This window comes from Hemitrygon akajei, chromosome 27 (assembly GCF_048418815.1).
Source record: "Hemitrygon akajei chromosome 27, sHemAka1.3, whole genome shotgun sequence".
Taxonomy (NCBI): domain Eukaryota; kingdom Metazoa; phylum Chordata; class Chondrichthyes; order Myliobatiformes; family Dasyatidae; genus Hemitrygon; species Hemitrygon akajei.
Genome location: NC_133150.1, coordinates 14,093,173 through 14,118,127, shown reverse-complemented (window position 1 = coordinate 14,118,127; position 24,955 = coordinate 14,093,173). Strand labels below are relative to the sequence as shown.

General features: G+C 39.4%; 1 protein-coding gene across 7 annotated transcripts in view; it reads left to right on the top strand.

The window, feature by feature from the left end:
* LOC140717136 (neuron navigator 1-like) overlaps positions 1-24,955 on the top strand; it is a 679,346-nt gene that overhangs the window by 617,536 nt on the left and 36,855 nt on the right. For all 7 annotated transcript variants that reach the window (XM_073030393.1, XM_073030394.1, XM_073030395.1 and 4 more), the window contains 4 exons: positions 3,696-3,791; positions 11,263-11,431; positions 17,137-17,372; positions 24,072-24,226. In XM_073030393.1, coding sequence (XP_072886494.1) covers positions 3,696-3,791; positions 11,263-11,431; positions 17,137-17,372; positions 24,072-24,226 — 656 coding nt within the window. The remainder of the gene's footprint in view (positions 1-3,695; positions 3,792-11,262; positions 11,432-17,136; positions 17,373-24,071; positions 24,227-24,955) is intronic.

Sequence of the window (24,955 nt, the reverse complement as noted above, 5' to 3'; positions counted from 1 at the left end):
ATCTCAATTGGTCAATTGGAGGAGCTTTGTTTGCTGGCTGCACTAAGGGATGTGAGTCCTACTGGCAAAGATTAAGCAGAGCCTCATAGAGGGAGAGGAAATGGATTCCAAGTTTAAACAACCTGTCTGCAGATTTTAGTACTTTGAAAGCCCTCATATTTCTGATGAATTTTCTTTTTAAATATCCTCATATGAGGAGCATTGCCAAAATCAAAATAATACTTCAGACAGTGTCTGACCAGAGAATAATACAACCGAAGCAACACTTCCCTCCCTTTGTGTTTCAGCCCCTTGCAATTAATGTCAAAGTTCTCTGTTTTCTTTTTGTTTATCTGTTTCAATGAGTCACATACCTATGCAGCCAAACCCTTCGGCCTTGCACAGTTCCTTCTTTCTCATTGTAAAGAAAAGTTGGGATGTACCCTTCCATAGTTCCAGCCACAGTTAAAATTAGACAATTTAATTGAGCAAAAAGTGCTCTTTTTTTCTCCCCAGCCAATCACAAGTATTTAACTTCGTTTCAGTCAAGTTTTACTTCAAGCCATTTGGCCTGTCAGGCCCATGTTGATCTTTTTGCTCACATTAAAACTATTTGCTTGCATTAGGTTCATAACTTCTATGCCTTGCCTATTTAAATGATTCTTAAGCATAGTGATTTTACTTGATCCCACCACCTCCTCTGGCAGCATATTCCACTTATCAACCACTCTTTTTAAATAAACTTTCCTCTCACATTCCCTTTAAGACTTCTTCCTCTCTCCTCACACCTCTTTTGATAGCCTCTACTGCGTGGAGAAGAATTATCTATTGACCCTACCTATGCTGCTAATAATTTTATATATCTCCACCAGATCATCTCTCAGCCTCTTTCCCTCCAGGGAAAACTAATCCTATCTATCCAGTTTCTCCACGTAACTGAAGTCCTCCAGTCCAGGCAGCATTCTGCACTCTCTAGTTGAATCACATTCTATAGTGTGGCAACCAACACTGTACACAGGACTATGTGTGGACTATCCAGTGTTTAGTAAAGTTACCACAATTACCTCCCTTTACGCCAATGCCTATAGCTCCCTATGCGCCAAACTGCGAAGGCAAACATATCTCAGTTCATCAACATTCCTTAACCTCTGGCCATTTGCTGCGTATGTTCTACCTCTATTTGATCTCCAAAAGCGCATCACTTCACACCAGTCAGGATTAGATCCTCCACACAACTTTCTATCTGATCTCTACCATGCTGTAGATGTGAACAATCTTCTTCATTATCGACACCATTCATTTTCATGTCAGCCATACAGTTAATAATAGCATTTCTTACTTTCAAATACGGATTGTTAATTTATATCACCAACAATAAAGTTCCCAAAATAGATCCTTTTAGTACATTATTGATCATAGACTGAATCAAAAAAAGTGCCCTTACACCAACACCCTCTGCCTCCTATCACCACCCTAATTTTGGATTCAATTAGCAAACTCACATTGGAATCCATGTGACTTCATCTTGAGGACCAGCCTATTATGCAACTGATTTACTGAAGTCCCTATAGATAACATTTACACTCTTGTCTTCGTCAGTCTCCTTATGTACCTCATTACATGTGATTATTGTATAAGAATGATACTAATATGAACTATTGAAGAACTCCCTGAAAATTGATGACAAAATCAAACTGGTTAATGTCAGCTGAAGACATTATGATTAGCTAGAGGGTCTACCAGTTTGGTAGGATGCTTTTGCACAAACAATTGACCTAACCTTTTTTGATTTAAGTAGGGCAACGCAGAGTTTGGCAGATGTTTCAAATGAAAGCCATGAATTTGCTTGATGTTTCTGGTTGGCAGAACTTGCAAATTCTCAGAGATTCACACAAAATGTTGCTGGAGCACAGCAGTTCAGACAACATGTATGGAAGTGAATAAGCAGTTGATGTCTTGGGCCAGGGCCCTTCTTCAGAACTGGAAAAGAAAGGGGAAGAAGACAGAATTAGAATGTGAGGGGAAGGAGAGAAGGACAAGCTAGCAGATGATAGGTAAAGCCAGGTGAGAGGAGGGTGAAGTAAGAATCTGGGAGTTGATAGGTGGGAAAGGCAAAGGGCAGGGGAACAATGAATCTGATAGGAGTGGAGAGATGGATCATAGAAGAAAGCGAAGGAGAAGGGGCACTTGGAGGAGTTGGTGGGCAGCTGAAGAGAAAAGGTAAGAGGCAAGAGTAGGAAGATAAAGAAGAGGGAAGGGGGAGGGGTAGGAAAGATTATTGGAAGTTGTAGAAATAGATGTTCATGCCATGACAGAATACATGGTGTTGCTTCTCCTACCTAGAGGGTGGCCTAATTGTGGCAGAAGAGAAGGCCATGGACCAGCAAGTCAGAAAGTGAATTGGGATAGAAATTGAAATGATTGGCCACTGGGAAATCCTGCATGTTATGGATGGAGCTGAGGTGCTCAACAAAGCAAGCCCCCAGTCCACATCAGGTCACACCAATGTAGAGTTTACAGTAGAATTCTCAGAGATTATCAGCTCTGCGCAATAATGTCAAACATGTATAATGAGCAGTGTTTAGCATGACTGAAGTAGTTCATATACATAGAAGTAGTTGTTAATAGGATAATTAAGGTATGATTTGTCATTATTTAAATGGGACTAGCCTTACTTGTTCTGTTGTACTCGAGTCCAACATCTGGTCTTCCATCAGGATAAAACTTTTACTTTTAATTTTTTTCCCATCTGCCAACTGCACCCACTCCTTTTACCAATACAACCTTACTGCTACATACTTCATTTGATCTCTACCCAGTATCATGCCCAAGTCTATTTATTTACCCCAGCAACATGACCATCCATGACTGTTACTCCACCTCTCATGCAAATATAGTTGTCTTCTTCTAAACCCATTTCAAGGTCATCCCTTGACTTACATGAGTGCATACTTCTCAAGTGCAACACCTGTCTATTTTGCATGGTTCTAAATGTATTACATTGTACTACAATGTGAGCTTTGGGTCCCTGTGTAAACCATTTTAACCCTGTTTGTTTGAGATGGAGGGAATTTCTTAGCCTCTGCCATGCTGGTAGAATGAACAATATCCATGGTTCATTTGTAGTTTTTTTTAATAGCAATTCCCTGTATAATATGGAAAGCACCATAACAACATTACCGCTCTATGTGCATGTCTCTTAGCGTAACTTCTCATTGTAATGCTGAGGAACTTGTATCTATGCAAACTTATATTTAGGCATGTTGAGAAAATACCTTATCTTGTCTCTCCAAGTCTCATCCAGTGTTTGATAACTCACTCGTGCATCATTTTCCAATTTGCTTTCTCAAGTATTGGAAAGTCTCTGATTCTGAACCTTGAATGTACTTAGTGGGTGACCATCTACAACTCTCCACAGCTCTCTGTATAAAGAAAGATTTACTTATCTCAGAGATGAATGAGCAATCCCACAACCTTCCTTTTCTTCCTTTTCCCTGATTCTAAAAACATCTTTTGCATAAATGATCATGAGTTTCAATTTATATTTTTGCAGCTGTTGTGAACTTCATGAGTTAGAACTCTGAAGTAGATCCACCTTTTTTCTTTGCATATTTAATTTCCAGTTGCTAAACAAATACATTTGTCAGAAAATGTGTTTAAAAATTGCAGGAAGTTTACAGATATGAAACTCAACATATTTGTTTATTTCCAAACAGACCACAAAACAGCAAGAGTTTTTCATTGGTTCCACTAAAGTAAGTGGAACAACTGACTGGACTACTTTAGATGGAGTTATCTGCCAGCTATTTAAGGTATGCTTCATATGATTACAGGTTATGTTCTGAAATGAGCATACTGGGTAGAAGGTTTATGTACATTAGACCAATGTTATGCAGGTAATTATCAAATTTCCTGACACAGTCACTAGCAATAACTTTTTTAAGAACTGACCAGTTTACAAGCCAAGCTGGCTCACAGGTTATTTTGAAAAGAGATATTATTGGAGGGAAACAAACCTCAACTAGCTTCACTCTACTGTATTGTACTGGACATTGGCAAGAAAAGAATGCCCCCTACTGATTCTAAAAATAAGTTATTTTTACCTGAAACCCTTTAAATGACCACTGGTTAGGCCTCAGAAGGTATGTAAAAACTTAATCTTATTCTAATTTCAACTGAAATTAATTATTATCATTAGTGAACATAATGTCACCAGCACCCAAAATACCTGAAGACTTGAGTTTCTAATTCAGTTGCTGGTCACATGCAATGGAGAAATTCGACCTAGGAGACCCCTATTTGAAAAACCCTTCCTTAAAACTTCAGGGCAGCACACACAAAGTGTTGGAGGAACTAAGCAAGTCAGGCAGCATCTGTGGGGCGAAAATAAATGGTCAACATCTTGACCTGAAACATTGATTGTTTATTTTGCGAAGGTGATTAAAAAGACATTTTCTCCTGTGTTTTCCTTTGCTAATGCACGCCACTGATTTTTGCACAAATGAACTTCCAAGTTCTGTGATAATTGAGCAGCGTAGTTTTTAGAGTTTTTCGCTCATGGAAAACTCTTGAAAGCAAGCCGATAGATTCTAACATTATGAATTAGTATTCCATTTACACTGCCTTGTAGTTCAGTTATCTTATCAGTGATAAAGTCCACAAGCTGCAGTTTACCCTTCCTTGTGTGATTTTGATAGCAGCACCAATAAAGACATGGTTGATTCAAGGGCCAAAATGGTTACCAAACAGGGAAGAGGAAAGAGGAAGGGGTAATGGTTAAAGGGGCTGTTATAAACTAAAAGGTATTTCCAGGACTAGATCTGTTTGGCTTGAGTGTAAGCTCCTAACACAAAGGAGAAGACATGGGAAAAAAATTGAGAGCAATATTCAATGGCATAAAAGAAATGAATGGTAGTAACAATGGGAACATTTAGTAACTGAGTATAATTTCAGAATAGCATAATGCTAAGTATAGAATGTGTAGACTGAAAAATATCTCTCAATCAACCTGAGTCCAATTCAGCAATTTAAATTCTGTTTTTATGAATTAATTTGGGCAAGTTCTGTGTGATCACCATCCTATTATTGAGCTCTTCAGAACTTGACTTATAATAATTATGGGAAGACCAAAGAAGATAATTCCAATGATTTGAAGTAGGATGCATCATAGATAAATTGGATGTGGCAATTACGGTGTAAGCAATAGCAAAGCAATGCAAAACATTCTATGAGGAGTTTGAAAATGGATGTTTTCCTATGATGGGAAAAGTTAAAGTATCGTATTCTAACCTGCTGTTTAAAGGTAGTGTGACATGTATCATAATAAGACACAGGAGTTTATGTTATTTATAGAAAGGAATTTAAAAGTTAGGGCAGGAGAGGAGGCAATAAACTTTATAAGCAAAATATCATGAATATAGTAAAGGATTATCTGGTGGTGCTTAACAAAGACCCAAGGAAATATCTTCATATAGAAGCAAAGTACTGAATTAATAGCTTACAACCACCTTCACAAAGGAAGTAACTTTGTGAAGATGATATTAAAAGAAAATGAATTTATGAATATAAAGAGGAAGAATGTTACTTAACATTGGAAGTCACCTGGGTCGGAAGGGATCAGTGGCATATGTCTTGAAATTTGTTGTTTGTACAATAGTACTATACATAATAAAAAATATAAATCACAATAAGAAATATATATTTTTTAAAATAAGCAGTACAAAAGGAGAGCAAAAAATTATGAGGTAGGATTTATGGGTTTGTTTTGCATTCAGAAATGTGAATAATATGTTAAAAGCATCCTATACTACAGAAAGGAATGGTAGAAATACCTGAATTGGTCAAGTTCATTGAATCCTCTTCCCACTGATTGGAAGCAGGGCAAATGATAACTTTATAGCCGTATTTAAAATACAGTGGTACCTGGTAATCTCAGAGGACCGAGTCACCTTAGCATTAATGATAATAATATTGAAGACCATTATCAAGAACAAAATGAAACTTTATTCCCAATAGCATTCTGTAGGTTAACCAAGGATTCTCTGAAATGTATCTGATGAGCCTAAATTTCAAAAAATTAATCAAAATAGCACGGCAAATAATTGTTCTCTGGAAATATCTGGTTTCATTGTATGCAGTAGTCTGTGTACTGATTTCTTGGTAAATGTTCAAAAAATCTGGCCTTTCCCACCAACTTGGCACATAATGAGATCAAGTGAATCGTTCTGCACCTTTCCATTGATTGCATCCATTCTCAAAACTGTTACATTTCTCAAGGCGTGGGACACATTTTAAAAGCTTTTGACTGTTTTTTAACATTATCGACTGTTTTACGTACTGGAATTAGCCAATGCACAGGTATCCGAATCAGGTTTATTATCACCAGCATGTGACGTGAAATTTGTTAACTTAGCAGTGGCAGTTCAATGCAACACATAATCTAGAACAGGAAAAAAATTAAATAAAATTAAAAAATAATAATAACAAAAAGTAAATCAATTACATTATATGTATATTGAATAATGTTTAAAAATGTGCAAAAACAGAAATACTGTATATTAAGAAAAGTGAGGTAGTGCCCAAAGATTTAATGTCCATTCAGAATTGGACGGCAGAGAGGAAGAAGCTGTTCCTGAATTGCTGAGTGTGTGCCTTCAGGCTTCTGTATCTCCTATCTGATGGTAACAGTGAGAAAAGGGCATGTCCTGGGTGCTGGAGGTCTTTAATAATGGACGCTGTCTTTCTGTGTCACCGCTCCCTGAAGATGTTCTGGGTGCTTTGTAGGCTAGTGCCCAAGATGGAGCTGACTAGATTTACAACCTTCTGCAGCTTCTTTCAGTCCTGTGCAGTAGCCCCTCCATACCAGACAGTGATGCAGCCTGTCAGAATGTTGTCCATGGTACAACTATAGAAGTTTTTGATTGTATTTGTTGACACACCGAATCTCTTCAAACTCCTAATAAAGTATAGCTGCTGTCTTGCCTTCTTTATAACTACATCGATATGTTGGGACCAGGTTAGATCCTCAGAGATCTTGACACCCAGGAACTTAAAACTGCTCACTCTCTCCACTTCTGATCCCTCTATGAGGATTGGTATGTGTTCCTTCATCTTACCCTTCCTGAAGTCCACAATCAGCTCTTTAGTCTTACTGACGTTAAATGCCAGGTTGTTGCTGCAGCACCACTCCACTAGTTGGCATATCTCACTCCTTTATGTCCTCTCGTCACCACCTGAGAGTCTACCAATAATGATTGTATTATCAGCAAATTTATAGATGGTATTTGAGCTATGCCTAGCCACACGGTCATTTGTACACAGAGAGTAGAGCAGTGGGCTAAGCACACACCCCTGAGGTGCGCCAGTGTTGGTTGTCAGTGATGAGGATATGTTATCACCAATCCACACAGACTGTGGTCTTCCGGTTAGGAAGTCTAGAATCCAATTGCAGAGGGAGGTGCAGAGTCCCAGGTTCTGCATCTTCTCAATCAGGATTGTGAGAATGATGGTACTTAATGCTGACCTATAGTCAATGATCAGCATCCTGACATAGGTGTTTGTGTTGTCCAGGTGGTCTAAAGCCATGCGGAGAGGCATTGAGATTGCATCTAGAGTTGACCTATTGTGGCGATAAGCAAATTACAATGAGTCCAGGTCCTTGCTGAGGCAGGAGTTCAGTCTAGCCATGACCTAGTCATGATGTTATTTAAGTTGAACTTTTGCACTTCTCAGTAGCATAATACGAAATCTACTGAAAGATTTGACTCTGGTCCGTGTTCCCCACTAACCTCTTGCATCGTTGATAGGAAGAGAGGTCTGTCGGCCACAAGAATGCTTTTCTAAATAGTGAGAATGATCCACCATTGACAACAGCATCTTATATTTATTCAGTGCTGTTTACATATACAAAATAGCTCTGAAATACTTCAGCGGAGCATTAAAAATAATACATGACACCAGGACACTGCCCTACATGAGACATGAGCTCAGCGAGAGATTTGAAAACAAGGTTGAGAATTTTTAAAAGGGGTATATATAAGGGGTTGGAGTGTGTTGTGTAGGTATGAATGACAAAATTTTCTTAGAGCAAACCACTGTGAAAAGTCACTGTCATATTAACTGACTCCCTCCTTTCTTTGTGGACTTATGTGTCAAGCCACCACAAAGGATGCAGTGCACTATGTTTCCAGGGCACCAATTGTATAAAATGTGTGGAATTCCCAATATTTGTGTGAAGTTGTAATACAGCTGCATAAGTTTATAGAGTGTTTGTGATCTGATTTTTTGAACTAGTGGTCGTCTTTCTGTTGATAGACAATGAGTAACATTCAGAACTTTGTCTCTCCTCATTAAAAAATGTTGTTAGTGTTGAAGTTCAACTTCACAGCACTTTAAAAACAAGTGTCAACACGTTGTTATGCTTCAGAAATTGTAGAAACTTGCAACATACAATTAATAATGTGCATTACAATGCTGAATTTCATTTCTGGGTTATTTTTAGAGCCTTGCTTGGAATTATTTTTTGTTTTATCCTATTCTCATATACAAACCCCATTTCCAGAAAAGTTGGGATATTTTCCAAAATGCAATAAAAACAAAAATCTGTGATATGTTAATTCACATGAACCCTTATTTAACTGACAAAAGTACAAAGAAAAGATTTTCAAACAACAACACACACAAAATGCTGGTAGAACACAGCATGCTGCCTAGCCTGCTGTGTTCTACCAGCATTTTGTGTGTGTTGTTGTTTGAATTTCCAGCATCTGCAGATTTCCTCGTGTTTGCTCTAAGAAAAGATTTTCAATAGTTTTACTGACTAACTTAATTGTATTTTGTAAATATACACAAATTTAGAATTTGATGGCTGCAACACACTCAACAAAAGTTGGGACAGAATTAAAATAAGATTGAAAATAGCACAGAATATTCAAGTAACACCGGTTTGGAAGTCTCCACATTAAGTAGGCTAATTGGTAGCAGATGAGGTATCATGACTGGGTATAAAAGTAGCGTCCATCAAAGGCTCAGTCTTTGCAAGCAAGGATGGGTCGTGGCTCACCCCTTTGTGCCAAAATTCATGAGAGAATTGTTAGTCAGTTCAAAAGGAACATTTCCCAACACAAGATTGCAGAGAATTTAGGTCTTTCAACATCTACAGTACATAATATTGTGAAAAGATTCAGAGAATTCAGAGACATCTCAGTGCGTAAAGGGCAAGGTCGGAAACCACTGTTGAATGCGCGTGATCTTCGAGCCCTCAGGCGGCACTGCCTAAGAAACCGTCATGCTACTGTGACAATTATAGCCACCTGGGCTTGGGAGTACTTCAGAAAACCATTGTCACTTAACACAGTCCGTCACTGCATCCAGAAATGCAACTTGAAACCGTATTACGCAAGGAGGAAGCCATACATCAACTCTATGCAGAAACGCCGGCGAGTTCTCTAGGCCTGAGCTCATCTCAGATGGACCGAAAGACTGTGGAACTGTGTGCTGTGGTCAAATGAGTCCACATTTCAGCTAGTTTTCGGAAAAAACAGGCGTCGAGTTCTCCAAGCCGAAGATGAAAACGACCATCCTGATTGTTATCAGCAAAAGGTGCAAAAGCCAGCATCTATGATGGCATGGGGGTGCATCAGTGCCCACGGTATGGGTGAGTTGCATGTATGTGAAGGTACCATTGACTCTGAGGCATATATTAGGATTTTAGAGAGACATATGTTGCCATCGAGGCGATGTCTCTTCTCGGGACGTCCATGCTTATTTCAGCAGGACAATGCCAGACCACATTCTGCACGGGCTACAACAGCGTGGCTTTGTAGACACAGAGTGCGTGTGCTTGACTGGCCTGCTGCCAGTCCAGATCTATCTCCTATTGAAAATGTATGGCACATCATGAAGAGGAGAATCAGACAACGGAGACCACGGACTGTTAAGCAGCTGAAGTCTTATATCAAGCAAGAATGGACAAAATTTCTAATTGCAAATCTACTACAATTAGTATCCTCAGTTCCAAAATGATTAAAAAGTGTTATTAAAAGGAAGGGTGATGTAACACAATGGTAAACATGCCTCTGTCCCAACATTTGTTGAGTGTGTTGCAGCCATCAAATTCTAAATTTGTGTATATTTACAAAATACAATTAAGTTGGTCAGTAAAACTATTGAAAATCTTTTCTTTGTACTTTTGTCAGTTAAATAAAGGTTCACGTGAATTAACATATCACAGATTTTTGTTTTTATTGCATTTTGGAAAATATCCCAACTTTTCTGGAAATGGGGTTTGTAGTTTGCAAACCTGATCTGCTAAAGACTAAAGTCACAGACATACACAATAATGTGATAAGAACCTAGGCCAGTTGTCTCATGTCACCTATAGCAGGTCCAATTAATCCCAGATTCTTGTTTTACCCTTCAGCCCTGTAATTTCTTTCTTTTCGATATTACAGATTGTATGTTCCATCATCATCTAAACAGTATATTCCATGTGAATAAAAGGCAAATTGTAAAAACAAGAAGTAATTTATGTGATCCATTGTTGTCTTGCCAGTACTTTTAATCAGGTTTCTGATTTTCATACTCGGGGACACTCAGTTTTGCCACTCCTACATCACAGATACGCTTGATGATCTTCAATATCTTCACCAAATCTCCTTTTAACTTCTGTATTCCAAAGGGCACGATCGTTTTCTATTCTCTTCATGTAACAGATGTGTCCCACCGTGTCATCCTACTCGCTGTCAATACACTACACCTTCTTTAAGGTCTCGGTATCATTACTGAACTGTGTTGCCTGCAATTCATCTGAACTTTATTTGGTGTTTTTTTTAAAGAGGAATAATTTTCTTATTGCATTTCCTTTGTAGGAAAAGATTCCAAGTTCAACTATCCATGCACATACTCTCCAGTTTTTCTCTTCTCCTTTCTCCTTCTGCTTGAACTTGCTTTACAAAAATCAGGGAGATACTCAAGTAGAAAATATAGAAACAAGTAAAAGTGCACTAATTTTACTTTTAAAAACTAAACTGGGGCACAGTATTGGTTTTTCATTTTATATAATTACAATCAGGAAGAAAACAGATGACCATAGAAATTTAGGTAAGATAAGCAAAATATTCAGTAAAATCAGTCAAATTTTGCAAAGTAAGGGGTTTAAGGGATACAGGGAGAGGGCGGGAGACTGGCATTCAGCCAAGATTGAGTGGCGGAGTAGACTCAATGGCCAAAAGGCCTAATTCTGCTTCTATGTCTTCTGGTCTTATGTTTACACCCGTCCAATAGGACTACATTACGAAAGTGGACCCAGTTTCTTGTCTGGGGTTGAGTACAGATGCCATCTACAGTTATGCCATTGATCGTGTGAAACGTGTGTTTGGAACTGATCCACCAGAGCTACTGCCGTACAGATACATGGGGAAGGAAGCCACCAGCTTTGCTGTAACTTTGAAAGGTTAGTGAAAAAAAATTATAAGGAATCTCCAAGCATTTACCCATTGCTTTTAATAATTGGTTCATAAAAATTTTATGATTCTTAATTCACTGTTAGTTTCTTGGTGTGAAATAAAATGTCTATTATAATGAACGTAGGACATAAAGCAGTGCAGAACAGAAATAGGCCCTTTGGCCCATGATGTTGTGTCAATCTAATTAAACTAATGACACTAATCCCTTATGTCAGCACGTGATTAACATAGCTCCATTCCCTGCATATTCATGTGCCCTTTAAGAGACTCTTAAATGCCTCTATTGTATCTGTCTCCATCATTCCAATGGTAGTGCATTCCTGACCCCCACTCTCTGTGTAAACAAAAAACCTGCTTTACACATCTCTTCAAATTTCCCTTTCTCTTCTTTAAATGCACACCCTCTAGTATTAAATATTTTAACGCTGGGGGGTAAGGGTCTCGGCCCGAAATGTCAACAGTACTTCTCCTATAGATGCTGCCTGGCCTGCTGTGTTCTACCAGCATTTTATGTGTGTTGTTGTTTAAATATTTTAACCCTGGGGGGGGGGGGGGGACACCAGTTGTCTATCTATAACTCATAATTTTATGAATTTCTATCAGATCTCCCCCCCCCCCGCCTCTGGCGCTCCAGACAAAACAACCCTCATTTGTCCAACTTCTCCTTATACCGCAAGCTCTCCAATCCAAGCAGAGTTCTGGTAAACTTCTGAATTCTCTCCTTAACTTCCACATTCTTCCTCTAATGGTGTGACTAGAATTGACTGCAACACTCCATATGCAGTCTAAACCATAGTTTTCAATCTGCTACATACCTGCCTCTTCCTGCCTTTTGAACACAATGCCTCGACTAATGTCTTATACCTTCTTTGCCACACTATCAACTTGTGCGGCCAATTTTTGGAACCTATGGACTCGGGCTCCAAAATCCCTCTGCACTTCTAACTGTACCTTCCCTTTATATTTGATGTTCTAAAGTACATGATCCACATACTCATCCAAGTCATTTATACATATCACAAACAGCAGAGGTCCCAATACCAATCTCTGCAGAGCACCACAAGTCACAGATCTCCAACCAGAATAAGACTGTTGAACTACTATCCTCTATCTTTCATGGGCAAGCAAATTCTGAATAGATACTGCCAAAGCACCATGGATTTCATGCATTTTAATCCTTTGGATGAGTTACCATGAGGGACTTTATTGAATGGCTTACTAATGTAACCCTCTCACCGGGCTCCTAACATATTCGGCTTGTTAGCTACTCTGGTTGCCAGCGAGAAAGCCACCTTTATGTATCCAATAATCGTACATGTTAGGTTGAACCAATCAGGAAAGTTGGAATGTTCCGGCGAGGAAACATTAATTGCGGTGAATGCTGTGTAAATACTGCCCCATGCAAAGTTATCATCTGCCAGGAAATAACAGGTCGTACACCGGCATATAATTACAAATAAGTATATTTACCAATATTTCAACTTTAACAAACAGTTAGCAGAAAAAAATGTGCACATTTACATTGGAGCTCGTTTCTGTAGTAGTTGAGTGTTAAACTTTACTCACCCTGCTGAGTTCCCAGGACGAATTTCCCTTGAAGAGCATCACAAACAAACTGGCTAACTCGGAAGTATTGCACTTCCTCCCTGAAACCACCTGTCTTCCCTTTGGGTGGGATCCTCCAAGTGTCTCCCCTGGTGTTCTCCTCTGCTCCTCCTCACCAAAGGCCCCAAACCAGACTACTGTCCTTCAGATATCTGATCCCACCTGGTTCTCTCAAATCTTCCATAGCATCCCAATGGGCAAGTGGCTCTTTATCTTCAGCTGACAGGACTTTATCTTACTCACAGGACAAACACTGCTTGCAGAGAACTGCTAAAATAAAGATACCTCACAGCATAGCAATAGAAATACTATCTTAACCAGGGCATTACACTAACATACACTGCTCTAATTTTATTGATCAGCTTTGTCACCTGCTCAAAAAATTCAATTAAATTAGTAAGACCTGATCTGCTTCACACAAAGCCAGACTAACCGCCCCTAATTAGACCATGCTTTTCTACATGCTCATGAATCCTATCCAAAGAATGTTCTCCAATAGCTTCTCTGTCACTGATATGAGACTTACTGGTCTATAATTTCCAGCATTGTCCCTATTTTCCTTTTTGCATAAGAGAGCAACATTAGCTACTCACCAGTTCTCTGGAACCCTACCTGTGGCTCGAGCATTATTATTATTATTATTATTATTGTCTACATTCTATACTTAATTATTATTAGTTAATATTACTACTACTATTATTTATTATTATTGCTAAGTGTGTTTTTAATTGTTGCTGCTGAAACAATTTCCCACTCAGGATCAATAAAGTACTTATTATTGTTATTATTATTATGATCTTGGTCAAGGCCCTAACAAAGTCATCTCTTGCCTCTCTCAAGAACCTGCAGAGAACCCATCAGATTAGGGGACATATCCACATTAAGGTTCCTCAACAGACCCAGCAGCACCTCCTTCTTTATCTCAGAATGACTCAGCACTTTACCATGCTCCACGATCTCACTCTCCTGTATACTCTTCCTTGTGAATACCGGGGCAAAGTGCTGAAGTAATACCTTGCCCCGCTCTGTGTCTCCAAGCATTCCCTCTTTTATCCTTCAGTGACCCTTCCTTCCCTAGTCATTTTCTTGCTCTTGATGTGTGAAGGCTATGTTTTAAGGAAAATACAGAGAAGGTGGTATGTATTAAGCTGAGACCTGGTGAAATAATCCCTAACAATGTACACAAGTACGTTAGTGAGGATGTTTAATTTGACTCATTGCCTGATCACACAAAGTTCATTTTTAATGAATAGAGTGCTTTAAATTGATGAGAATGGAGATAGAAAATGTCCAAAGACAAAAGAGACAGCAAGTGCTAAAACTGGATCAAAATAACAGAATGCTGGAAGAACTGTTTGGGTCAGGCAGTATCTGTGAAGACAAAAGGTGCGAGGTGCTGGTTTTGGGTAAAAACTCTGCATCTGGATTGTGTGGGATCAGGAAAGATTACCAGTACATTATAGTATGGTGGTGGGGGGGGGATTAGACACTGTTAGTGGTAGATGAAACCAGATAAGGAGGGAATGATAGGCAGAAAGGTGAACAGAAGGAGAATAAAACTAGGTGGACTGGAAGTGTGGGAGGGGGTGAGAACACTGGAGCTGTGGATTATCTGAAATTGGAAAACACAGTGTTCATTTATTTGATAAATGGATTTCATAAGCTATCTATGTGGAATATAAGATTTCATTCTTCAGATTTGCATTTGGCTGCTTTGTAGCAAGACAAGTGCGCCAATGTGAGAGTAGGAAGAAGAGTTGAAAATGCACACAGCCAGAAGCTGAGATGGCTGCTAGGGGCAGAACTGCTAAAGGATCATTTAGTCTACACTTGGTTTCACCGGTGTCTAGGAGGCCAGATCATGACCAATGAATGCAGTAGAACAGGGTGGAAGATGTGCAAGGAAACATCTCCTTCACATGGAAGACCTGTTGAGGTCCTTGGTTAATGGTGAGAGAGAAGGTGAAGGGACAGGTGATACAGCTGAAGGAGAAGCATAGGGCATAGGGCTGAGACTGATGAGCAAAGCAAGAAGTCACAGACAGAGTGGTCGGCAGGACAACACAGAGAATACAGGAAAGGCTGTTCATTTTATTTGCATTTCAGGTATAATGCTGAATGTACAGCAATGTTTGTAGTCCATCTGTTCCAGTACATTAATAGCATTCTCATTCATCTAACAAAGAGGAAAGTTACACAGTGCTCTCCAGACCACAGAAAACAAGACAAATCCCATCTGGGCCATTACTATTCCAATAATGTCCTGCCAAACAACAGCAAACCCTTGAAAAGTATTGTTGACCTTGGCTGTCAAGTGCAAATTACTCACCAGATTTGGATTCTGCCAGGAACAGACTGCACAGATTTGTTTTCCTTATGTCGAAGGTGGTGAGAAGTGTGGATCAGGATCCTTCGTAATAAGACTATGTTTCCATAAAGAGTTGAAGTAAAAACTGAAATCCATAGACATAGTTGTTGGAAGCTGGTTGTGTTTTCTCCAGTACAAGTGCAGGAATTCCTTGGCATGTTAAATCCAATCACTTTCAAACACCTTCCTTCCACTGTGGTGCCAGAAGTAGGGATGTTCACTGATTACTGCACAATTTCAAACTTGTATTACACATGTGACAACACGCAAAATGATAGAGGAACTAGCAGGTATAGCAGCAATGGACTATCAATGTTTTGTGTTGCAACCCTTTCTCAGGGCTGGAAAGTGAAGAAGGGGTGAAGCCAGTATAAAATTTGGAGGAGCGGACAGAGCAAGAGCTGGCAGGTGATAGGTGAATCCAAATAACATTGAACATAGAATAGTACAGCACAGTACAAGCCCTTTGGCCCACAATGTTGTGCTAACCCTTAAACCCTGCCTCCCATATAACCCCCCACTTTAAATTCCTCCATATACCTATCTAGTAGTCTCTTAAATTTCACTAGTGTATCTAACTCCACCACTGACTCAGGCAGTGCATTCCACACACCAACTACTCTCGTGAGTAAAAAACCTTCTTCTAATATCCCCCTTGAACTTCACTCCCCTTACCTTAAAGCCATGTCCTCTTGTATTGAGCAGTGGTGCCCTGGGGAAGAGGCGCTGGGTGTCCACTCTATCTATTCCTCTTAATATCTTGTATACCTCTATCATGTTTCCTTTCATCCTCCTTCTCTCCAAACAGTAAAGCCCTAGCTCCCTTAATCTCTGATCATAATGCATACTCTCTAAACCAGGCAGCATCCTGGTAAATCTCCTCTGTACCCTTTCCAATGCTTCCACATCCTTCCTATAGTGAGGTGACCAGAACTGGACACAGTACTCCAAGTGTGGCCTAACCAGAGTTTTATAGAGCTGTATCATTACCCCACAACTCTTAAACTCTATCCCTTGACTTATGAAAGCTAACACCTCATAAGCTTTCTTAACTACCATATCTACCTGTGAGGCAACTTTCAGGGATCTGTGGACATGTACCCCCAGATCCCTCTGCTCCTCCACACTACCAATTATCCTGCCATTTACTTTGTACTCTGCCTTGGAGTTTGTCCTTCCAAAGTGTACCACCTCACACTTCTCCAGGTTGAACTCCATCTGCCAATTCTCAGCCCACTTCTGCATCCTATCAATGTCTCTCTGCAATCTTCGACAATCCTCTACACTATCCACAACACCACCATCCTTTGTGTCATCTGCAAACGTGCCAACCCATCCTTCTACCCTCACATCAGGTCGTTAATAAAAATCACGAAAAGTAGAGGTCCCAGAACCGATCCTTGTGGGACACCATTAGTCCCAACCCTCCAATCCGAATGTACTTCCTCCACCACGACCCTCTGCTTTCTACTGGGAAGCCAATTCTGAATCCACCTGGCCAAACTTCCCTGGATCCCATGCCTTCTGACTTTCTGAATAAGCCTACCGTGTGGAAGTGAGGGGAGAAGATGGACAGATCTGTCTCATTAGACTTTTAAGGTTTATTAGGAAATCTTAATTTTACTGACAGATGGAATTTGATTCCCAAATTTTCCTTGTGCATTGACTGTTAGTAATGACCAGTGTAATTGGAGAATTAACCAATGTCCTTTGTTACAGGATTGAAGGAGAAAAGTGTGGACAGCTTGGTTTTCGAAACTCTCATTCCTAAGCCAATGATGCAGCATTACCTCAGTCTACTGCTCAAACACCGAAGGCTCATTTTGTCAGGCCCCAGCGGGACTGGCAAGTCCTATTTGTCCATTCGTTTGGCTGAGTACTTGGTTCAGAGGTCAGGACGAGAGGTTACAGATGAAATCATTGTAACATTTAACATGGATACACATTCATGCAAGGTAATTTTTAGATGTTATTTTTCAATATGTAATTTTGAATGATTTATTACATTTCCTTTGTAATGCATTTACACACACACACACGGAGTGGATTTTATTTAATTAGATCATTGGTTAATTGAGAAGTCGCTTATTTGGGATAACTCTTAAAGAACAAAAACTAATTGAGAGAATAGATGGGATTCCCTTAGTTTATTTTGACAAGAGGGTGTTGCCAAACAATTTCTAACTAGCGGCAGTCACATGCACGTCTGAACTTTAGACACTACACCATGCTTCAAGCAAGCAGTTTTTAAATAACATTATCTGTGTGTGTTTGTGTTCAAAAAGCAGTGAATTTTGTCACTGATAGTTGGCGCGAAACAAGCAATAAGACAATTCAGATCAGTTTTGCTCGTGCCGGTTTCAAGCATTCAGGTTTGGAGAAGCCAGGAATGGCCAGGAATGAAAATAAAACGATTTCACTACTTCAGCAAATTAGGACCTACGAAGAAGTTGAAGATGTTGACAATCATCTCAAGAGTTATGACAAAAATGCAGATTTGGAGGATGCAATCTCAAACACATTGTATGAAGGCAGTAGGTGACTGAACTGGTTTTGTTCACTTCTAGATCCAAGATTGTTTAATGTTATTTCCTGTACACAAGTGTTAAGGAGAACAAAATAATTGTTACTCTGGATCCAATTCAGCACAAAAAAACACAATGAGATAAAGAACACAATAATAATAGCAACACATGGTAATATAAATACATAAGTTAGCTTATATATTGTATGTAGTTTAGGTGTCCATAAGATGACTGACAGAAAATAATAAAGTAGTGGTGAAGTTAGTGGCTAGAGGTTTTGATCAGCCTTACTATTTGGGGAAAGTTACTGTTTTTGAGTGTAGTGATCCTGGTGTGGATGCTACATAGCCTCTTCCCTGATGGGAGTGGGATAAACAGTCCATGAGCAGGGTGGTGTGTGGGATCCTTCATGATGTTACCGGCCCTTGTCCAGCACTTTTCTATATAGATGCCCATGACAGCAGGTAGGCTGGTGCTGGAGATTCATTGGGCAGTTTTAATTACTCCTTATAGAGCCTTCCTGTCCGCTGCAGAGCAGTTTTCTTATCATGCAGTGACGCAACATGTTAGGATGCTCTCTGCTGTGCATCTATAGAATGACTTGAGGATGGATGTGCATAATCGAGCTCTCTTCTGCCTCCTCAGAAAGGGGAGCTTGTCTGTGATGTGCACTCCCAGGAGTTTGAAACTGCTTGCAGTTTGTGCATGCGAGTGGTGTGAGTTCTGAAGTCGATAACCATCTCTCTCGTCTTGTTGACATTAAAGAAGAGGGTATTTGCACCAGGCCTCGAGCTCTTCCACCTCCTCTCTGTAGGCCATCTCATTGTTGTGAGTGTTGAGCCTCACCATTGTAATGTATCAGTGAATTTGACGACATGATCATTCAGGTGTCTGTGGCTAGGTGGTCCAACACCCCATTGCACAGTGGTGTATTTAGACCAAACAGTAGGAGTTTGTTCACCAAGGTGTGCAGGACAATAGTGTTGAATGCTGAACTGAAATCCAGAAAAAGCATTCTGACATGTGTCTTGTTTTCTAGGTGTGCTAGGGTCAAGTGAATGATAGAGGCATTTGTCACAGAGCGGTTCTGTTTTTAGACATACTGTGAGTGTCCAACATGGCAGGAATGGAGTTTTTGATATGTGCTATAATCAACTGTTCAAAGCACTTCATGATGATTGGCATCTGTGCCAACAGGTGGTAGTCATTTAGTTCTGAAGGTATAGACTAGAGTTCAGGGAAGATGGTGGCTGATTTGAATCATGTGGAGACAGCAGCCTGGGTGAGTGAAGTGCTAATAATGTCCGTGAAGATGTCAGTGAGCTGGTGAGCACAGTCCCTGAGTACTCAGTCTGGGACCGTGTCTGGCCCAGCCGCTTTCCTGGTGTTGACTCTCTGCAGATTCCTCACGTCTGCTGCTGTTCCAGACAGTGGCTGCTCAGCTGGAAGGGGCATGGCTTTTGTGGCCGGCGTTGTGTTGCATGCTTCAAAGTGTGCGTTAAAATGGTTCAGAGCATTGGGGAGGGAGGCGTCACTGGTACAGTCGACACTGTTTTACCTTGATTAGTCAGTAATGCCTTTGATGCCCAGCCACATACGCCAGGGATCGTTATCAGAAAGGTGTTCTTGAATTTATTTTACGAAGGTGGTCTTTACCTATCTTGATGCCTAAGATGAAGTTTCTCCTAGCAACTCTGAAAGTTGTTCAGTCACTGGATTTGAAGGCAGCATCCCGGGATTTTAGTAAGGAGCACACCTCTGTTTAGCCAAGCTTCCAGTTGGGCTGTGAGATGATCATTGTGGAGGTACCAATGTCAAAAGCACACTTAGTGATGGAGTCTGTGACAGTCGAGGCATATTCCTCAAGGTCTGTGTCTACTCCGCTTGTGGTGGCCCCCTTAAACAACTGCCAGTTGGTCCGTTCAAACCAATCCTGAAGCATAGAGATTGTCTCTTTAGGCCATGCAGTGAAGGTCTTCTTGGATAGTTTCCCCACTTCCAACAGTGGTTGGTATGCTCGCATTAACATCATGGACATGTGGTCAGAGAGGCCAAGATGAGGGCATGGGATGGCTTTGTAAGTACCATGGCAACTTGTATAAAGATGCCCAGTCAAATTTATAGTTAATCAAAAGAACATGGCAGCGTACACCGGATGAACTCCTCTATCGTAAATATTAGGAACTAATATGTAGTTTTATAGTGCATAGTAGTATTAGTAGTGTCCTAATTTGTTTTGCATTTCATTTAAATGCATAATTGGTTACTCAGTTAAATGGTAGTTTGTCTTTTTTATGCTTTTTAACTATGTCCTTGAAACTTTGGCTAACTAGGGGAGCTGCTTAATTGGGCCCAATGTGTCTCAGTCAACTAGAATCCAGTGTGTGTGTGTGTGCACGCATACATGTGCGTATACACACACACACACACACACACACACACACACACACACACACACACACACACACACACACACACACACACACACACACACACACACACACACACACACACACACACACCCAATTAGCTGAAGTTTCATGGAAAAAATTATTAAGATATGAAAAGACAAACTCCAGTTAACTGAATAACAAATTATGTACTTATATGAAATACAGGACAAATTAGAACACTAACAATGCTTTTACAGCACTATAAAACTATGTATTATTTCTTAATAGTTATCAATGGAGGAATGAATTCATTCAGTGTATGCTGTCACTTGCCTTTGGTCCCCACCAGACACTCAGCTCTCACCTGTGGCTCCAAGTAGCTGTTTGCACGCAACAGCAGCCACACCCCTTTGGCAGGCGAGCTAAACCAGCTGAGGGGAGCCAGTGGGCCCGATACCCGAGTGTCCAAGTCTATGATGTCAGCTCCAGTGGACTGGGTGGATGAGATCAACAGTAACATCCAATGGCCGAGCAGGCATTCTAACTGCCACACAATTTCATATGATTGACGCTAGTGAGAAACTGTTCGGAAACATTCTCCTGTCCCAGTTAAGTAGTATAGTGTCTCAGAAAAATGAAGGGAATCCGGCCAATTTTCTCGATTAATATTTGTTATGATTTATCCCAAATACGCAGCTGCCCCGATTAACCAATGGACCAATTAACCGGAATCCACTGTATATACATATATGAAGATGCAAAGAGCTTGAACCAAGATTTATTTTTCTTTGTGTGCCTGTTCAATCGATCTACAGTAGAGTCAAAGGTCTATCTGATCTCAAACAGCAAGCTTCTACATTCAGTTTTTTTAAAATCCTGTGAGCTAATTTGGCAGCTATATTTTCAAAGTTCTGTGGTCCATTGTCAACATCCAATGTAGCTGAGGCAGTGAGGCAGTATAAGAAATAAGGCAAAGGAAATGAAAGATCCTAATTTGCCAAAATGATGGACCAGTATTTTCTTTTCACCAGGTAAATGCACCTGGATATCCATCTTTCTTTTACTGTAATGAGTAGGAGCCCTCGTAGACGGGGACAACTAGAATTGCTGTCAGTTGAACAAAGAGAGCACTTGAGTATCTACCAGCTGCTGGGGCCCAGAAGCTCAGAATAATGATTTGATGGGAAGATTGTTTTCCTTGCAACAGTCAAGGACATTGTTACAGGCAGACACAAGGACATTGCCTTGCTCCCACTTGTCTCCATGGTTTCTTCAAAGGGGATAGTAGCGCTAAATCATCAGCTCCCAAGATATCAATAGGACTTTTAGAGCTAAGGTCCAGAGCAAATAAATGTAGTTGCTAGCTACCCTTTACTAATAATCACCACAGCCCCCCCCCCAACAATGGGACACTAACCCTTAATAAATCCGAGAGCTTATTGTCTCCATGAGATTGGATTTTTTGATTTACGAAATTAACTAATCTATTCTGTGTTATAGGTATGTTTTGAATTATTGGCCCTTTGATGGGTAACGGTTTATTTGCTTAATGGTTGAAAATCAATCTTAGTTGTTCAATAAGAGCCACATAAGGAAGGTTTTACAGATGATTTTAGTTCTTTTTATTATACTCCCTCTTGGTGGAGTTAGCTACAAGTGAATCTAGACATTTTTGCCACATAATAATCTCTCACAGAATTAATTTGGAGAATATTAACTATATAGGATTTATATTCTTTTGAAATAAGTTTGTGTTTAAATTTTGGGATCAATGAATTTCTGTGCAGTTTACAAATAAATCAGTTTAACTTGATTGATATAACGATGCAAACAGAAAAAACACAGTAACTGGGTAATTGTGGCATGATGCTAAATTCACAGGATTGATTTTGTTCCAGAATCTCCAGTCACTATATGAAAACGTAACTGTGAAGTGAAAAAATTGGAAACCAGTTATGTAACGTTTGGCAATGCTAGTTCACTCCCAATTACATTTAATAGGATTAGTCAAACTCCAAGTTGCAAACATTCATGTATGCCAAAAACCGGAAGAAATTATTTTCTTTCCATGACTTAATGGAGATTGTTAAAGTTATTAAAGAGTTTGGTAGCATTAACTAGGCAAGACAAGTAAGACAAAGATTAATATCCGTAAAATAAATACAGTGACGAATTCGTGGTAAGTATTTTTACACCAAGGGAATGATTGAAATCTGAACCTCCCTATCATGAATCATTCAGAATTGCATTAGTGAACTTTGAAAAACTGGAAGAGCACGCGAGTGAATAAAACAGAAATTAATGTGTTAAGAGGAAGCCTCTGTGGAATACAAAGATAGTGCAGAGAGATTTTCCCAAATTTAATAATACTTTCAGTGTTATTTTATGGAAAGTGGAACCTATTGTGCAGTGATTTGAAAACACTTATATTGAAATAGCTTCATTTGAATATTGTTATGGAAATGTAAAACCTAACTGTTATTCCAGTGAATTACCAGCTCAGTTAAAATGTAAGCTAAGGGATCTGGTTTAAAGTGAAATGATGGTTTGCTTAGTATTCAGCCACCTCAAGCCCCATGAACCTTCACTGCTTACTGTATACAGTGGATTCCGATTAATTGGGTAATCAGAGCAACCATTTATTTGGCACAACTCTTAAAGAACAAAAATTAATCCATAACATAACCAGAATTCCCTTTGTTTATTTGAAGCACTATGCTGCTTAATTGGAAAGGAGATTGATGCCGAACAGTTTCTAACTAGTGTGCGCTTATGTGGCTGTTACCCACTATACTGCTGAAAGCGAACAGTTTTTAAATCGTGTCCGTTGCATGTGCTCGTGTTCAAAAAGCATTGATTTTTGTCAGCAATAGTTGGTGCAAATAAGCAGTAAGACAATTCAGAACAGTCTTGCTCACTATGGTTTCAGGCGTGGAAATGCCAGAAACAGCCAGAAGTGTAAATAAAATGATTTCAAGAAGTTAAGAACTACAAAATAATTTGAAGGTATCAACAGTCATCTTGAATGCCACACACAAAATAATGAAGATTTGGAGGATGCAATCATTGAAAGTTTTGCATGAAGACTGTATTTTCTGAACTAGGTGTCTGTTACAGATTTTGTTCATGTAGTCAATCAAAAGAACACGGCAGTGTACACTGGATGAATTCCTCCAACGATAACTAATAGGAACTAATATGTAGTTTTATAGCACTGTAATAGTGCTCTCATTTGTTCCGTATTTAAATACTTATTTTGTTAGTTAAATAGTAGCTTGTCTTTTTTATATCTTTAAAGTATTTCCATGAAACTTCGGTTAATTGGGGGCATCCACTTAATTGGGCCAAAATACACTGGTTCTGATGTGTCCCAATTATTCAGAATCAACTGTATATAGAAGTCACAAATTTAAGCACCATCCATTGAAATGAACAGTCAACATTTTGGGCCAAGACCCTTTATCAGGCCCTTCATCCTGACGAAGGGTCTCAGCCCGAAACGATGACTGCTCATTTCAATGGATGCTGCCCGACCTGCTGAGTTAATCCAGCTTTGTTTGTACGTCTTGATTTGACCACAGCCTCTGCAGTGTACTTTGTGTTTACAAATTTAGCACATTAGTTCTAATAGGCTCTACATGTCTTACAAGCTAAGCAACATTACATAACAGTACTTTTGTAATTTTTTTGATCCTCGCAGTATAAAATTGATTGTGTTTATACATTTCCCTTATAGGATTTGCAGCTATATCTTTCCAACCTCGCCAATCAAATTGACAGAGAAACTAGCACAGGGAATGTACCATTGGTAATAATACTTGATGACCTCAGTGAACCTGGCTCTCTAAGTGAACTTGTCAATGGTGCCCTTACATGCAAGTATCATAAATGGTAATTATACTTATTTTTACCACTATTTGAATGAATGCTGGTTGCAAAGCTAATTATATTCACTGCTGGTGCCAGTGGTCACGATGTACTCTTAAAACTACACAAAACGTATGATATAGCATTTTTTCCAATGCATTAGATTCAATTTTATTCTAAGCCAACCCATGAGAATGAAAATGGTTGAGTTAAAATGTGAGCAGAAGTAACATGCGTGATACAGTCAATAGAGCAAAAGAAAATATAGCTTTTGGGGACCAGAAATCAGCACATATTATAACCCCACTGTAAAGGTAGATACCCTAAAAAATTGTGCAACTACAGTAGTTTAAAAAGCTATAGAGAATATTAAAACTGTCTAATCTCTAGTAGTTATCATGTGCACTGCTTATAAAACAGGATGACTGATGCATGTTTTTAAAAGCAGTTGTATCTGAATACATTCGCTTAGGAGTAGTGGATGTATCATAGTAATCCTTTAACGTGAGGGCTCTTTTGGTCTTCTCTAGAGAGAGAGTGGTCTCAATTTGCAAAAGGTAATCTTAACAAGTAAAGCATGATTTTTTAATAAAATATTAGGCATTAATTTCAATTCAGGTTGGTTTCATATTTTGAAATAATAAAATTGATTAATATTGGTATGTTAAAATCTGATTTTGACATATTTCTGTTGATATCACAGATTGTTAGAGCATAGGATGTTAATATGATACAGACTGTCAGTGCAGATGG